Consider the following 13,542-nt stretch of genomic DNA (forward strand, 5'->3'; position numbering starts at 1 on the left):
TCTTCCCCCCCCCCCCCGGGGATACACTCTTGCTCTTTATCATCTTTCTGGAAGCAAACCTCAGCCCTTTGTATACTTCTTTGGATATAGGATTGATCTGGAGGCAAATATGCCTGAAAGCTCTCCACTTTTAGAAAATAAAAAGAAAAACAACAAGAACCTGATTAAAACCTAGACCTCGAGCTCAGACTGTTTCTTTTTATTCATTAGATTTGTCTGCCTCTGCTCATTCCAAGGTGGTGATCTTCACGGTCAACTCTTTGGGTAGTTCTCAGTCCTACCTGGATGTGGTACAAAGCAATGTGGATATGTTCAGAGCCCTTGTCCCAGCTCTGGGACATTATAGTCAACATGGTGTCCTGCTTGTTGCATCTCAACCAGGTAAAAGGTTTTATTTTAAATTAATCTGACAGTCCAGAGCATCAGTAGAATTGCCATTACTGATAAAAGTCATAAAACTAGATTATAAAGGAACAGCTAGGCTATCCGAATTGCTCTTATACTGAACAATACAGTACCTCCATATCCTGTCAGCCAGCCACTTCTTAGGACTGGCATGAATTAGAAGGTTACAACTTACAAGTTTTTATGTAATATCACTATCATTCTGTTCCAGGTTTTTAGCCATGTCTCCTTCAGTGAGAAAATAGTTGAACACCCAAGAGAAAAATACAATGGCTTATGTGAAAGATCTTCTGTTAGCTCTAAAGTGTCATAAAATATTAGCATGCCAGTATGTGTTGTTAACTTTTCGTGTATTGCAAATTGTTTTTGGAACTGTTTTACTTAAAAAAGAAATATTTTCAAAGAATTAGGTGGTATTGGATTCAAATTGGTGAACAGAGTTTATTAGTGTTCCCAGTCTAAGGGTATGCTTTTTACATGTTCTCCTATAGTAATTGGTTGAGGGACACTGGTCTATTTAATTCCTGACATCCTATTGGCATGAGAGAAAAAAATAGTTGTTTTTGTTCGTAATGTTGTACTGCGTGGTGGTGGTATGTGATCATTATTTTAATTTAAAGCTAGAAATTCATCTAAAGATACAAAAAAGCTTGACCAATGAAAAACAATTATTTTCTGGTTTTCTGTTCCCACTTTGTATCTTTCTTACTTAACTAGGAAAATATCTGTTTTCTACTCTTAATTTATATTTAACAACAAAGTTATATAAAATCATGCTGAAGCCTGCCTAGTGTTTTTAATATATATTAAAAATACAGTTTGCCTCAGTGCATTTAGAACCTTGGGAGAATATATAGAAGCTCTACTATACTTATTAACGTAATAAGTTTTTGTTTATGAACTAGGCTAGAAGTATATTTTTAAAAATCTTTGTATTTTCACCTTGTGTGTGATATTCAGTGGAAATCATGACATATGTAACATGGAAACTGAGTGCATTTCCTGTAAATCGAGTGATCGGAATTGGATGTAATCTGGATTCACAGAGATTACAATATATTATTACAAATGTCTTGAAGGCACAGATGTCAGGAAAACAAGTATGGGTTATTGGTGAGCAGGGAGAAGAAAAAGGTAAGAAGTACTTTTTTATTAGTTATATTGATAACCTAAGTCACCCAGGGGCCATGCTGTTCAAATACATCTGAAGATACTGGAATAGTTGCGCTTACTTGGCTTTTGTTTCACTTTGTAGTGCCTTTTATGTAACAGGCCCTGTATCGTGAAGAGACTCTTCAAGTGTGGCATTCTCGTTTATTTACTTTTCTGTAAGTTTAAGACTGGGCAAGAGCCCTTAGTTTTATATTTTTTAATTGAATTTCAGAGTCCAGGATTAACTTGAAAGTTTAATTCTCTGGAGAGCCATGTTTAAATAAACCTTAACACATATACAGAACTCTTTCCTTTCCTCTCCCCCCACACTTCAGTCTTGCTTGCCTTTCCTAGGCTCAGACTGTCTCCCTAGGGCCATACCTCCTGTCTGTTTCTCACCTTTTTAAACACAATTTTCACTCTTTGTTTAACCTTATGACCTCTTTCACCAGCCCGCTTGCTCTCTTCCTATCACAGAAAGCGTTCAGTTCCCCGGACTGGAAAGCCCCTTTTCCTATCCGAAAAGAATACTTTCCCTATCTAACTTGAGAATCTCTTCCTTCACTCCTTTACTGTTTCTCTCATGTTTTAAAGTCAAGTTGGTCAGGTGACAGAAGTTCTGTGTTTGTCCTCATTTTGTATGTAAGTGCCTACTCTTTCCTCACTACTGCGTAAGTGTTAGTATGATCTAAAAGAGGCATGGGGCACCTGGGTGGCTCAGTTAGTTATGGCTCAGGGGTGGTCTCAGGGTCGTGAGATTGACCCCCAAGTTGGGCTCCCTGCTCAGTGGGGGAGTGTTGAGATTCTGTCTGTCCCTCTGGCCCCTCCCCACCCCCCACACTTACTCTCTCAAAATAAATCTTTAAAAAAATAAAAGAGGCATAGAGCATGGTCCCTTCCTTCATCACACTTAAAAATCATTTTAGAGCAAGAAGGAAAGGATTTTACATGATATTTTAGCTAATAGTGAAAGTATAGGGAACTATTTGATTAAGTGCCAGAATGAGTATTATAGACTTACAGTGCTTAGCTTATGAGTGAGTATTTAACATAAGTAGAAATGACTGGAGAAAATTCTGTATAAGACATCATTGAACTGGACTTTGGAAGAATGAATAGGATTTCAATAGAGAGAAAAGAGTGGGAAAGATACTCTAGGAATGGGAAATCAGAAGCAGGCAAAGGCACATATTAACAGTGGTTGTGTCTGGGTTAAAGGAAACTTTAAAAAATGTGTATTTGTCAGTATTTCCTAATTTTGTCATCATGGATATTTAGTATTTGTATAATTTTTAAGAAATTTTAAATAAAATATAGCAGTATTTAAGTCTGTGTAAATTGGTACTGGCTACCTAGAAAATTCAGTGCTAGAAAGAGCCAGGCTGTAGAATAAACCCTTACAAAACCTGATTTTGTGATTGAGCAGGATGACTTTTCAGGCTCAAAATGCTCCCTACACTAGACGCTGATCAAGAGGACCCTGGGAAAGGGTAGCAAACAAGAACTTGGAGCAGATGTATTAGAGTAATGCATGTCTAGGGTTGCAAACACACCTTAGACCCCATATTTTACTCACTAGTACTATTTGAGTTCTGGTCCACGTTGAACTCTTGCTTCTCTGATTCTTGCAGCTCTCCTAATTAGTTTGCTGTTTCCCCTCTTGTCTACCCTGTAAATGATGCCAAATTAATAATGATGTTAGCCAGAACTTTACTGTGTGCTTTCCTGTATGAATCCAATCTTCCTAAATCATATTACTCTTTTCAAAAACCTTCACTGACTTCCTCTGACCAAACTATTAAATTCCTTTGCTTGGCATTCAAGAAATCCCAAAGTAAAGCCCTAATCTTCCTTCCCCATTATAATTAACGAGGTAGTAATGTTATTTGAGAGTTGGAAGGGACCCAAGGGATCAGTTACATTTTGTTGTAGGGAGCCAGCAATGGATACAGAGATGGTAAGAGTGATCTGCCCAAGAACCTATAGTTTTTAGGGTCAAAGAAGGACTAAAACCCAGGTCTTGTACCTCCCAGCTCTACCCCACAGCTTTGCTTCAGCCACAGGGAACTTTGCCCTTCTCCTTCTCTCTCAACGTACTCAAATCTTATCCTTTCAGGTCTAGGTCAAGCCCTCCTTACTTACACTATGAAGCTTTTCCTGATCACATCCCTCCACAGTGATTCCTTCACCCCTTTGAGCTACAAGCTATTGCTAACTCTATGGTAATTAACCACATAACCAGTAAACATGACGCTTATTCTTTTGTTAAACTGCTGTTTATTCTGGCCCAAGTTGAATATTTTGTGTGTATACCTTCTCCTTATTGAAAGTGTAAATTATTAAGCTGTTGTCTTAGTTGAAAGTCATACATTCACATTGCATAAAGTTAAATAGTACAAAAAGGTATGTGCAGTCAAAAATAAGTCTCCCTTCTATGCCAGATCCCCAGTTTTGCTCCCTAGGTTCTGTCACAGTTGCCAGTCTGTTGTGTAACCTTCTGGCACTGTTCTGTGCATAGATAAGCACATATATGAAATATTTCCTAGGTAGCCAGTACATACATCATTCTGCACCTCGCCGTTTTGCTTACTGATAATGATGGCATGGAAATGACGGCCTAATAACATAGATAGATCTCACTCATCCTTTTAAACTACTGGATATGTCAACATTTATTTAACCAGCCCCCCTAATAAGTTACAATTTTTGAATGAATAAAAACATTTCACAATATGGTTGTATTAGTATCTCAAATTGTACAGAGAAAATAAAGGATAGTGAAATTGGTAAATAAGCCTCAGGCACTGTGCTGACTGCTGTTGGGGCTATACAGATGTGTAAGAACCTGAGCATGTCTTCAGGAAGCTCAGATCTAATACAGAAAATGACTATAATGGAAGGCAGCATTGATTTGCTATGAGAGAGGTCCACGGGAAGTAGGCTAAAAACACGAGGAAAGGATATGGTAATTTTGCCTTGAGCTCTCACACGGGAACTAGAAATAGAGGTATGTAGGTACATGTCAATTGGAATCACTTAAATGTAATCTTATGTACTATTTGACCTATATAAAAGAATACATAAAATGTATAACGTTATATTTTGAAGCATAATAGTAGAACAAACATTCATGAATCTACAGTCAATTAAGAACATTACCAATACCACTGAAGCTACGGATGTTCTCCCCAACCCACGTCCCTGTGTTCCATCTAGACACCACCATCAGATCGCTTTTTATCCTGTCTTGTACTTTGTTTCAGAGATAGTTATATCCATGATAGGTCTAACTTACCTTGACCCTGAAGCCAGAAATGGACAGAGGCTCCCTCTGCTGGTAACATGTGTAAACATCAACTGGTTATATTTTTGTATAAGTGATATCTCTGCAGTAACAGCAATTATAATTACTTTTCATTGAAAGCCTACTATGTGTATTAAATGTGTTGCATATCTCATTTAAAATTTACAAACACCCTCTGAAGGAGATGGTGGTTTTCCAAATTAAAAGATGAGGAAGCTTAAGACTCCATGAGGTTAAGTAATTTGCCCAAGATTACATACTAGGAAGATTTGAACCCTGCTCTCACTCCAAAGCTGTGCTTTTTCTTGCTGTGACTTAATTAGAAAGTTTATCTAAAGCATTTAGTACCATGTATAACACAGCGTAAACACTCAGTAAATGGTAGTTTCTATTACAGCGATCAGCAAGACAGCGATGAATAGAAACTTGGTGAAAAGACATGTAAAACTACACTTTGAAGTAAAGCAACATTAGGATTTGGAAACTGTTCTAAGAATAGCAGGTGTGCAAATAATATTAATCCTCATCAAGTATTTCAGAGACAAATGACAGCTACAGCCTGGGGGTAGGAATACATGACATATAAGACCCTTTAGGATTAATTTCCTGCTTCCCTCCCCTCACCAGCTTCCTCTTCCCCTATCCTGCCAGGCACTCTGTGCTAGTCATATGGTCAACTTGCAGTTTCCTGAATGATTCACGCACTGCTATGCCTCCTTGCTTTTGCACCTGATTCTTCCTTTCCCTGAACATTCATTCACTTAGCTAACTCCTGCTCACCCTTCCAGACTGGGCTTGAGTGCCGCCTCTCCCAGGAAGCCTTTCCTAATTCTCCAGGTCAAGTAAGTTCATGCCTCTAGCATAACTGTTATCACACTGTGTTAGAATTGCATATTTACCTGTCTGCTTACCCCACCAAACTGCAAGTTCCTTGACCTTGGAATGACCTCAGTAAATGTGTTTTGAAATGATGCTCATACTATCTTGTTGTAACCAAAGTTCATTCATATTATGCCCCCCCCCCAATTAGATAGCAGAACATATACTTTGGAGCGGCTATTTTCAGCTATGATACTAACATCATATGTAAACTGCAGATAACTCCTTCAAATGATGGTTTAGAAATCCAAGGGTTGGATCTCAGAATAGACTGTTAGGTCATCTGCTTTGGGCTTCAGTCCTACACAAGGGAAGGTGTTGTATACACTGGAAAAGAGTTTCCCCATGGTCATTGTTCATTAAAATTTGGGGGGCCAGAGGATTGCTGTTCTTGAGAAGTGGAGCCAGAAAGATTAGGATTCTCCCTCTCTCCATTCTTTCCTCATGGCTCTTGGAAGTCAGGATTCAGAGAGGAAAGAATGAATGTGATATATACATACACACACTCATTTAATTAACTTTCAGACTTTTGTGCCCCTTTCTGAGTCTTCTCATTCCTCCCTTGTCCCTCTTATTCATTCTTCCAAGGTCTGTAAATGCTGTATTTCACTTAGCAGACATTTCCCCCAATTTTCTATCTACTGTGAATAAACCAATAATGTACAGAAATTTTTTAGAAAAAAATTCATATATAACCATTCTGTCCAAGTAAAATATATTTTTAAAATCTCTTAATCTGTCCACATTTATTTGTATTGTTCATATAACAATTTTTTTTACTCAACATAAAAGCTTTAAAAATTTATTTATTTGAGAGAGAGAGAGCGCGTGCACGCAGGTGCGGGGAGGGGCAGAGAGAGAGGGAGAAGGAGAGAAGCAGATTCCCTGCTGAGCATGGAGCCAGATTGCGGATGCGGGGTTCAAGCTGACCCTGAGATCATGACCTGAGCCAAAATCAAGAATCTGAAACTCAACTGACTGAGCCACCCAGGCGCCCCTTAACATAAGAGCTTTTAAAATTTTTTCATCTTCTTTGAATTTAACTATTGCAAGTATGCTTTCCTCTTTGTTGATATAATTTTGGATTATGCATGAAGTCAGTTCTGCATCATCTCCTGTGTATCCTTTACCACAGTAAAAATACGTGTGAGAGGACAAAAGAACACATGGTCCCTGTCCCCTGCAAGCTTATCATCAGTTTGAGGAAGAGATAGCTGGATACATATGGTGTCCTTTGTCGCTGACCCATCACTAAATGGCCTAATTTTGAATGCAGTTTGGAAGACATATCTTGGGGCACCTGGTGGCACAGTTAAGCGTCCGACTCTTGATCTCGGCTCAGGTCATGATCTCAGGGTCATGAGATGGAGCCCCCTGTCAGGCTCCGTGCTCAGCGGAGAGTCTGCTTGAGATTCTCTCCCTCCCTCTCCCTCTGGGCCTGCCCCCCTGCACTCTCTCACTCTCTCTCTCCCAAATAAATAAATCTTTTTTTTTTTTAAAAAGAGTTATAGCTTAAATATAGCCTTATATATCCAAATGTATTTTTGTTTTGCCTACCCCAGTACAGATCTGTATTAAAGAATGTCTTCACACAGATGAAAAAACAGATGAACATTATAAGGGTTTCAAAATGTTTCTGGCAATTTCTATTTAATATTAAAATGTGGTGTAAACATCCACTTCACGCGCAAAGCTTTGAATTTTTGAGTTATTTTGTAAGTGATGTAATGAGGCAAAATGGTAACCCAAAAGATCCTCGGAGCAAACAGGACCCTGCCTCTCTAACAGCTGTGGAAATCTAGCCAAAATAGGTGACCAAATTATTCCTCACGTGGTGAAAGAAATTAATCTCAGTGTGTTTCCCAGTGGAGCAAATGCCAAGTGCTTGCTGCTGAGGAAAGAAAGCTTTCTACTTGGACAGTAAAACGGCCCTCGCAGAACTAGTGTTGATGAGAGAGCACAGGGGAGGAGGCTGAAGCTAGGCTCTGGGGGTCATGCTTTTGGGGGCATTGCAACTCCCAGGCAGTAAGCACAGCATACGCAGTGCCAACAGTGGAAAACTGTTTCTAGAAAAGGGGGGAAAGTGTTTAAAGTTTAATACAGATACCCTTGACTGCAAATGATCATTTATCACGTCTTAATCCTAAGGGAATTGTTAGCAACATATAATTAATTTTTCCTTTAATTTTTAGTGCCCACATGGGGTGGCCAAGAAGAAGTAATGAGTCCTAACTCTCAGGTGCAGTTGTCCAACAGGTAACACTGAGTGTCAATTTGCATTTGCCCAGTTGAAAATCATGTACTTCGTAGCTACCAAAACAACTGTTTACACAGCATGCCCTTACTAGGCTTCTACAAACAAAACTAGCTAGTATGGACAAGTTCAAAGTACAAGAGATCAGTGCTTTCTAGTCTCTGATTTCTTATCTGAAAGAAGATCCAGGAGTGCTTTGCAAACTTTATTTCAGATACACTATGGACAGGTAAATGGTAAAACAGGGTTCTTAATTTTATAGTCCTTGATTTCCTGCTCTGATAGGTCAACATCTGAGGATATTAAGAATTTTCTTAATGTAGAAAGAATTTGTCTATCACTTAAATTTAATACAGGGGCGCTTGGGTGGCTCAGTTGGTTGAGTGTCCAACTCATGGTTTTGGCTCAAGTTGTGATCTCAGGGTCGTGAGATTGAGCCCCATTGTTGGGGCTGCTTGAGATTCTCTCTCTCTCTCCCTCTGCCCCTCCCCTGCTCACAAGTGCTCTCTAAAATAATCTTAAAAAATAATAATGTATTTATTTTATTTATTTTCTTATTTTTTTAAAGATTTTTATTTATTTTTTTGTCAGAGAGAGCACAAGCAGGGGGAGTGGCAGGCAGAACAGGTAGAGGGAGAAGCAGGCTCCCTGCCAAGCAAGAAGCCCAATGTGGGACTCGATCCCAGGACCCTGGGATCATGACCTGAGCTAAAGGCAGATGCTTAACCGACTGAGCCACCCAGACATCCCAATAATGTATTTATTGATGATACATAAATACATTTGGAAACCAATCTAATATGAATGGATAAGCCATATTATAAGTTCAGGCAAAAATAAAGTGTGACACATAGATCCTTGTGTCTTTTGCCTTTGGTCAGACACCTTCCGAGGTCCGTGCCCTATAGTTTGTACTCCATGTACCGTGTATTTTTATGTCATCTGTTGTCTCACCATCACATAATAACATACATTTTTGCAGTTCGGTGGAGACTTTTAGCTTTTTAAACATTCAGCTTAAGACTCTTCGCCTGTAACAACTGGAAAGAATATTCTCTTACTGAGAAGAGTAGAGTGTTATATAATCCTTTCTAATCTGATTCTCTACATAATCCTACATTTATAAGGAAGAAATTATAAAAGGAAGAAATCCAAACATGTTTATTTAATTTATATCATTTTTATTATTTACAAAGAGAATGTATGCTGTTATAAAACTTCATATACTACAGATATCTATAAAGTAGAAAGTGAAAAGCTGGGGGGGGGGTCATCCCACTCCCCAGAGACAACTACTATTAACAGCTTAGTGTCCACATGTCCAAACATTTTTCCAGTGCTTATGCAAACATTATTATTTTTATTATTTGTATAATAATGTATGCTATTCATATTACCTTGCAACTTACTTTGTTAACTTACTAATAAATCTTGGACATTTTTCCATGTTGTACATAGAAGTCTACCTCATTCCTCTCTGGAGCTATACAGTACTACATTTGAATCATTATTTATTGAACCAGTCCTCTTTTGATGAGTTGTTTCCAGAATTTTTGCTGTCTCACACAAGGCAAACATGCATATATATTTGCATACTTGCGCATATTGCAGTGGAGTAAAATCCCTGAGGAGGAATTTCTAGATCAGATGTTGCTAAATCTTCCTCCTAAAAGATTATATCACTTACCGGTCTCAACAGCAGTTACGGGAATGCCTGTTTCTCTGTAGCTTCTCCAGAGGTAGTTATCAATCTTTTTAAATTTGCTGATTTTGATAGGCAACACTGGTGTATTGTTTTAACTCACATTTAAATATTAGTAGAGGTGAGCTTCTTTTTATGTTAGCCATTTGTATTTTCTCTGTGAACTACCTGCCTGACATTTTAAGAAAAGTTTAGTCAGTAGATTATCTGTAGGCTTTCCTAACAATTGCTATGTAACACTTATTTCTGAATCAAAAAATATCTAATTAATACCTTAAACGGTGTAAAACTAAATGTGCATACTTTGTGAATTTTCTGAGATTTATTATTATTTTTTAATTTGTTTTTATTTTTTTGGTAACCTAGAGCCATGGAACTGTTACGGGCAAAAGGCCAAAGATCCTGGTCTGTTGGACTATCGGTAGCTGACCTGGTTGACAGTATTGTAAGCAATAAAAAGAAAGTACATTCTGTATCAATTTTAGCAAAGGTAATTGCTGTTTTCATACTCTCATCATGTTTTTAAACTTCGAAATTATTCGTCCAAATCCAGAAAAAATGTTACTCTGACTGTACCTCAGGTGTCTTCAGTATCACCGGTTTTGAGAAGAACACACCGGAGGAGACAGTTCAGTCTAAGCCCTGTCCTGCTTGGTTATGGGAAGTCTGGACTTCTTCCAGGTTGCCCCTCCCCCTCATGTAATTTTTGGGAAGCCTCAAGAAACGTTTGTGTATTCCATAAAGTTCTTCTGGTTGTCATTTACCACACCTCCGCCAGTCACGTCACCCCAGACTGACATGCCAGCTCGTCTTAGCTGCTCATCCACCTGCTTCTCCAGTTCACTTGATCCTTTACCACTTTGTCCCTAAAGCACAACTAAGACAAAGCACACAGGCTTAACCACATCATCTTGAAAACTCTGGAATATCAGGAGGGAAATAAAACACGGAAAGGAAAACTTAAAACAGGTTACCGTATGTGACCGGGTCCTTCCCCAGGGAGTCCACTCAGACCATCTTCTCTCAGCCTACACCCCGCTCCCCATACTGCAGTGGGCTAGCTCACTGCCCCACAGAGCGGCTGTCTCTGACCACCTGCCTCCTATCTCGCACACATTTTCTGAAACAATCATGAGTTTAGAAATTAAATGAACACAATTTTTTTTAAAGTTCAATTTGTATCTGTTTATAACAACTAGAAAAGCAAGGAAGTATCCATATTTATGATATTAATTTTTTGCAGTGATTTAGCTCTATCATAATCCCTATTTTTTTTTTCATTTCAGGGATATTATGGCATAAACAGTGAAGTGTTCTTAAGTTTGCCTTGCATCGTTGGAACCAGTGGCGTATCAGAAGTCATCCAAAGCACAGTGAAGGAAGATACAGTGACCAAGAAACTCCAAAGCAGTGCATCATCAATCCATGGTCTCCAACAACAGTTAAAACTTTGATTCTAAAGTTCAGTTACCGGAAGGGAAAGGTCATTTAATTTGGCCAACATATATAGGGTTAAGAATTTCTGTATCTTATTACTTACCCTTACAAACTGCTTGGTTAAGGGGGATGGTTTCCGGTTAGCTTTGTAATTTGAATCCTTAGGGAGTGTGGGGGGGAGATCTAGTTTTCTGTGTTGCTCTTGAGCTATCTAAACTGTTCTTTAAACCTCCAGCAGAAGTAGACATTCATCTACAATATGCATCATTTAAATTTATGGATCCTCAACTAAAAGCACATTCAGCACTTTGGGAATATTTTGAAAGTAATATATTTTTAAAAGAAAAATGACTCCCTGACTGTTATAATAAACACGATAAGCTGAACGTCCAGTATTGATTTACAGAATCTGTGCTAGGTGTACTTTCAAAAGATCCCCAGCCTAAGGTATTGTTTCTTCTTTAAAATGTAATTGGTAGTAATGGGAAAGCATTTTGTTTCCCCTCTTCAAATTAATTAGCTACCAAAAAAAAAAAAAAGAATTTTATGTGCCTTTTCAAGTAGTAAAAGAGCAAGTGAAATTTTTTAATATTGAAGAAAAAGTGTAGTTAAATTTCCTGTGAGACTGTCCTTTCTGAAATTTTTTATAACCCTTTCTTGGGCTATATAATAGATCTCCAACATCTCAAAAGTCCACTATACTATTAGTATCATAAAGAAATGTATATTTTTAGTGGAAATAGATTATGAAAAAAAGAAAGCCAAGCAATTTACCTTAAAGCTAAAATATGAGGCTTTCTTAAAAACCATTAGTCTTCTGAAACAAATAACGCAACATATTTTAAGAAAAAAGAAAAAGAAGAAGATAGCAGGAGAGGAAGAATGAAGGGGAGTAAGTCAGAGGGGGAGACGAACCAGGAGAGATGATGGACTCTGAAAAACAAACTGAGGTTTCTAGAGGGGAGGAGGGTAGGGGGATAGGTTAGCCTGGTGATGGGTATTAAAGAGGGCACATTCTGCATGGAGCACTGGGTGTTATGCACAAACAATGAATCATGGAACACTACACCAAAACAAATGATGTAATATATGGTGATTAACATAACAATAAAAAATTAAAAAAAAACATTAGTCTTAAGAAGAAGAGGTTGGATGGACTGGCTGTTCTGAGCAAATCTTTTAACCACTCCTGAAGAAATGATTCAGAGTACATATGCCTTTATGGGTCAATAACAATATCTTCATATGTGAAAGATATCATATTATTACAGATGTGACACACAACTAGTAGTAACAGCTAACGCTGACCCTTCTGTTTCAGGCAGGCTGATGAGCACTTTATTATTTTATTGAATCCTGAAAATCATCCACTGCAGTAGGTTCTATCATTTTATAGAGGAGAAAACTGAGGTTTAGTGCCCAGGTGTCACGGCCCAGGGGCACTTATCCACACAGCCTCTTCTTTTTCTAAGCAGTAGAAGGAATAAAAAGCCTAAGAGCCAAAAGAGTAAGCACAAGACCATAAAGCTGGGGTTCTGTACACTACAGAAGGATTACTTCTATTCTCATGTAGGGGCTGACTTTTCTGTGTTATCCCAATATAGTTTTTTGAAAGATGGATTCCCTGACTTCCCAGACTTGCCCTCAGCAAATAGTAAAGAGGAGTATGCACTGAGATAGGTGTTTATTTATTTATTCAGTCACAGGGTACTGGCTGAAAGCCTACAGTACACCAGGCACTGTACTGGGCACTGCAGATACAATGGTGGGCCAAACGGGACTAGGCACAGCCCTCACTGTCCATACGGCCTAGTATGGGAGACATCGTAATCAAATCTCACAAATAAATGTACAATTCCAAGTATAATAAGTACTGCAAAGTTGTCCCAGTTGCTCTTAAAGCACGTAACAGGCAAATCCAAATCTCGTCAGAGAGCTAGGAGCCAGGTGGTTTGTAAGGGCAGACACATCCCTGGTTAGTACTTGGATGGGCGAAACGGTGAAACTAATGCCGATTTAGTATAATAATAATGGACGCTTATAACGAGCTTAAATCATAAAGTGAAATATTGTGTCCCATGTTTGAGAAAGTATAAAGTATTTAATACATTTGGAAAGATTCCCCGTGAGAATTACCTGGGCTAAAAAATAAAAACCTTGGGCATTTGAAGAGATATGTATTAGTTCTGTGTAAGTTCACTACATTGGGTAGATTATTTTGGTGTTACTCTTAACAATGTATCCTCACTTTCCTGTTCCATGAAATAGGGAAGTAAAACTGAAAGAACCATTTCTTGTATTTTTTAAACTGGCCTTTTCTAATATCTGTGATCTAATTAGAAATTAGATAATTTCTACTAATTTCTAATATGCTCTTGAATTAATAACTTTACTGCAAGACATTGTGTA

At 38.2% G+C, this 13,542-nt stretch overlaps 1 protein-coding gene across 4 annotated transcripts in view; it reads left to right on the plus strand.

Annotated features, from left to right (window-relative positions):
- Window positions 1-12,077, plus strand: part of UEVLD (UEV and lactate/malate dehyrogenase domains) — a 40,060-nt gene extending 27,983 nt beyond the window's left edge. Inside the window, exons 8-12 of one of the 4 annotated variants that reach the window (XM_025878380.2) lie at window positions 211-381; window positions 1,366-1,539; window positions 7,933-7,996; window positions 10,063-10,186; window positions 10,983-12,076. In XM_025878380.2, coding sequence (XP_025734165.1) covers window positions 211-381; window positions 1,366-1,539; window positions 7,933-7,996; window positions 10,063-10,186; window positions 10,983-11,150 — 701 coding nt within the window. In that variant the 3' untranslated portion in view covers window positions 11,151-12,076. Of the gene's footprint in view, window positions 1-210; window positions 382-1,365; window positions 1,540-1,660; window positions 1,734-7,932; window positions 7,997-10,062; window positions 10,187-10,982 lie in introns of those variants that run through there. The other 3 variants (XM_025878381.2, XR_012381867.1, XR_003209654.2) reach the window with 3 other exon arrangements.
- The last annotated feature ends 1,465 nt before the right edge of the window (window positions 12,078-13,542 follow it).

The sequence above is a fragment of the Callorhinus ursinus genome, unplaced genomic scaffold (genome assembly GCF_003265705.2).
Source record: "Callorhinus ursinus isolate GAN/ISIS: 27379988/994484 unplaced genomic scaffold, GSC_fseal_2.0 scaffold21, whole genome shotgun sequence".
NCBI lineage: Eukaryota > Metazoa > Chordata > Mammalia > Carnivora > Otariidae > Callorhinus > Callorhinus ursinus.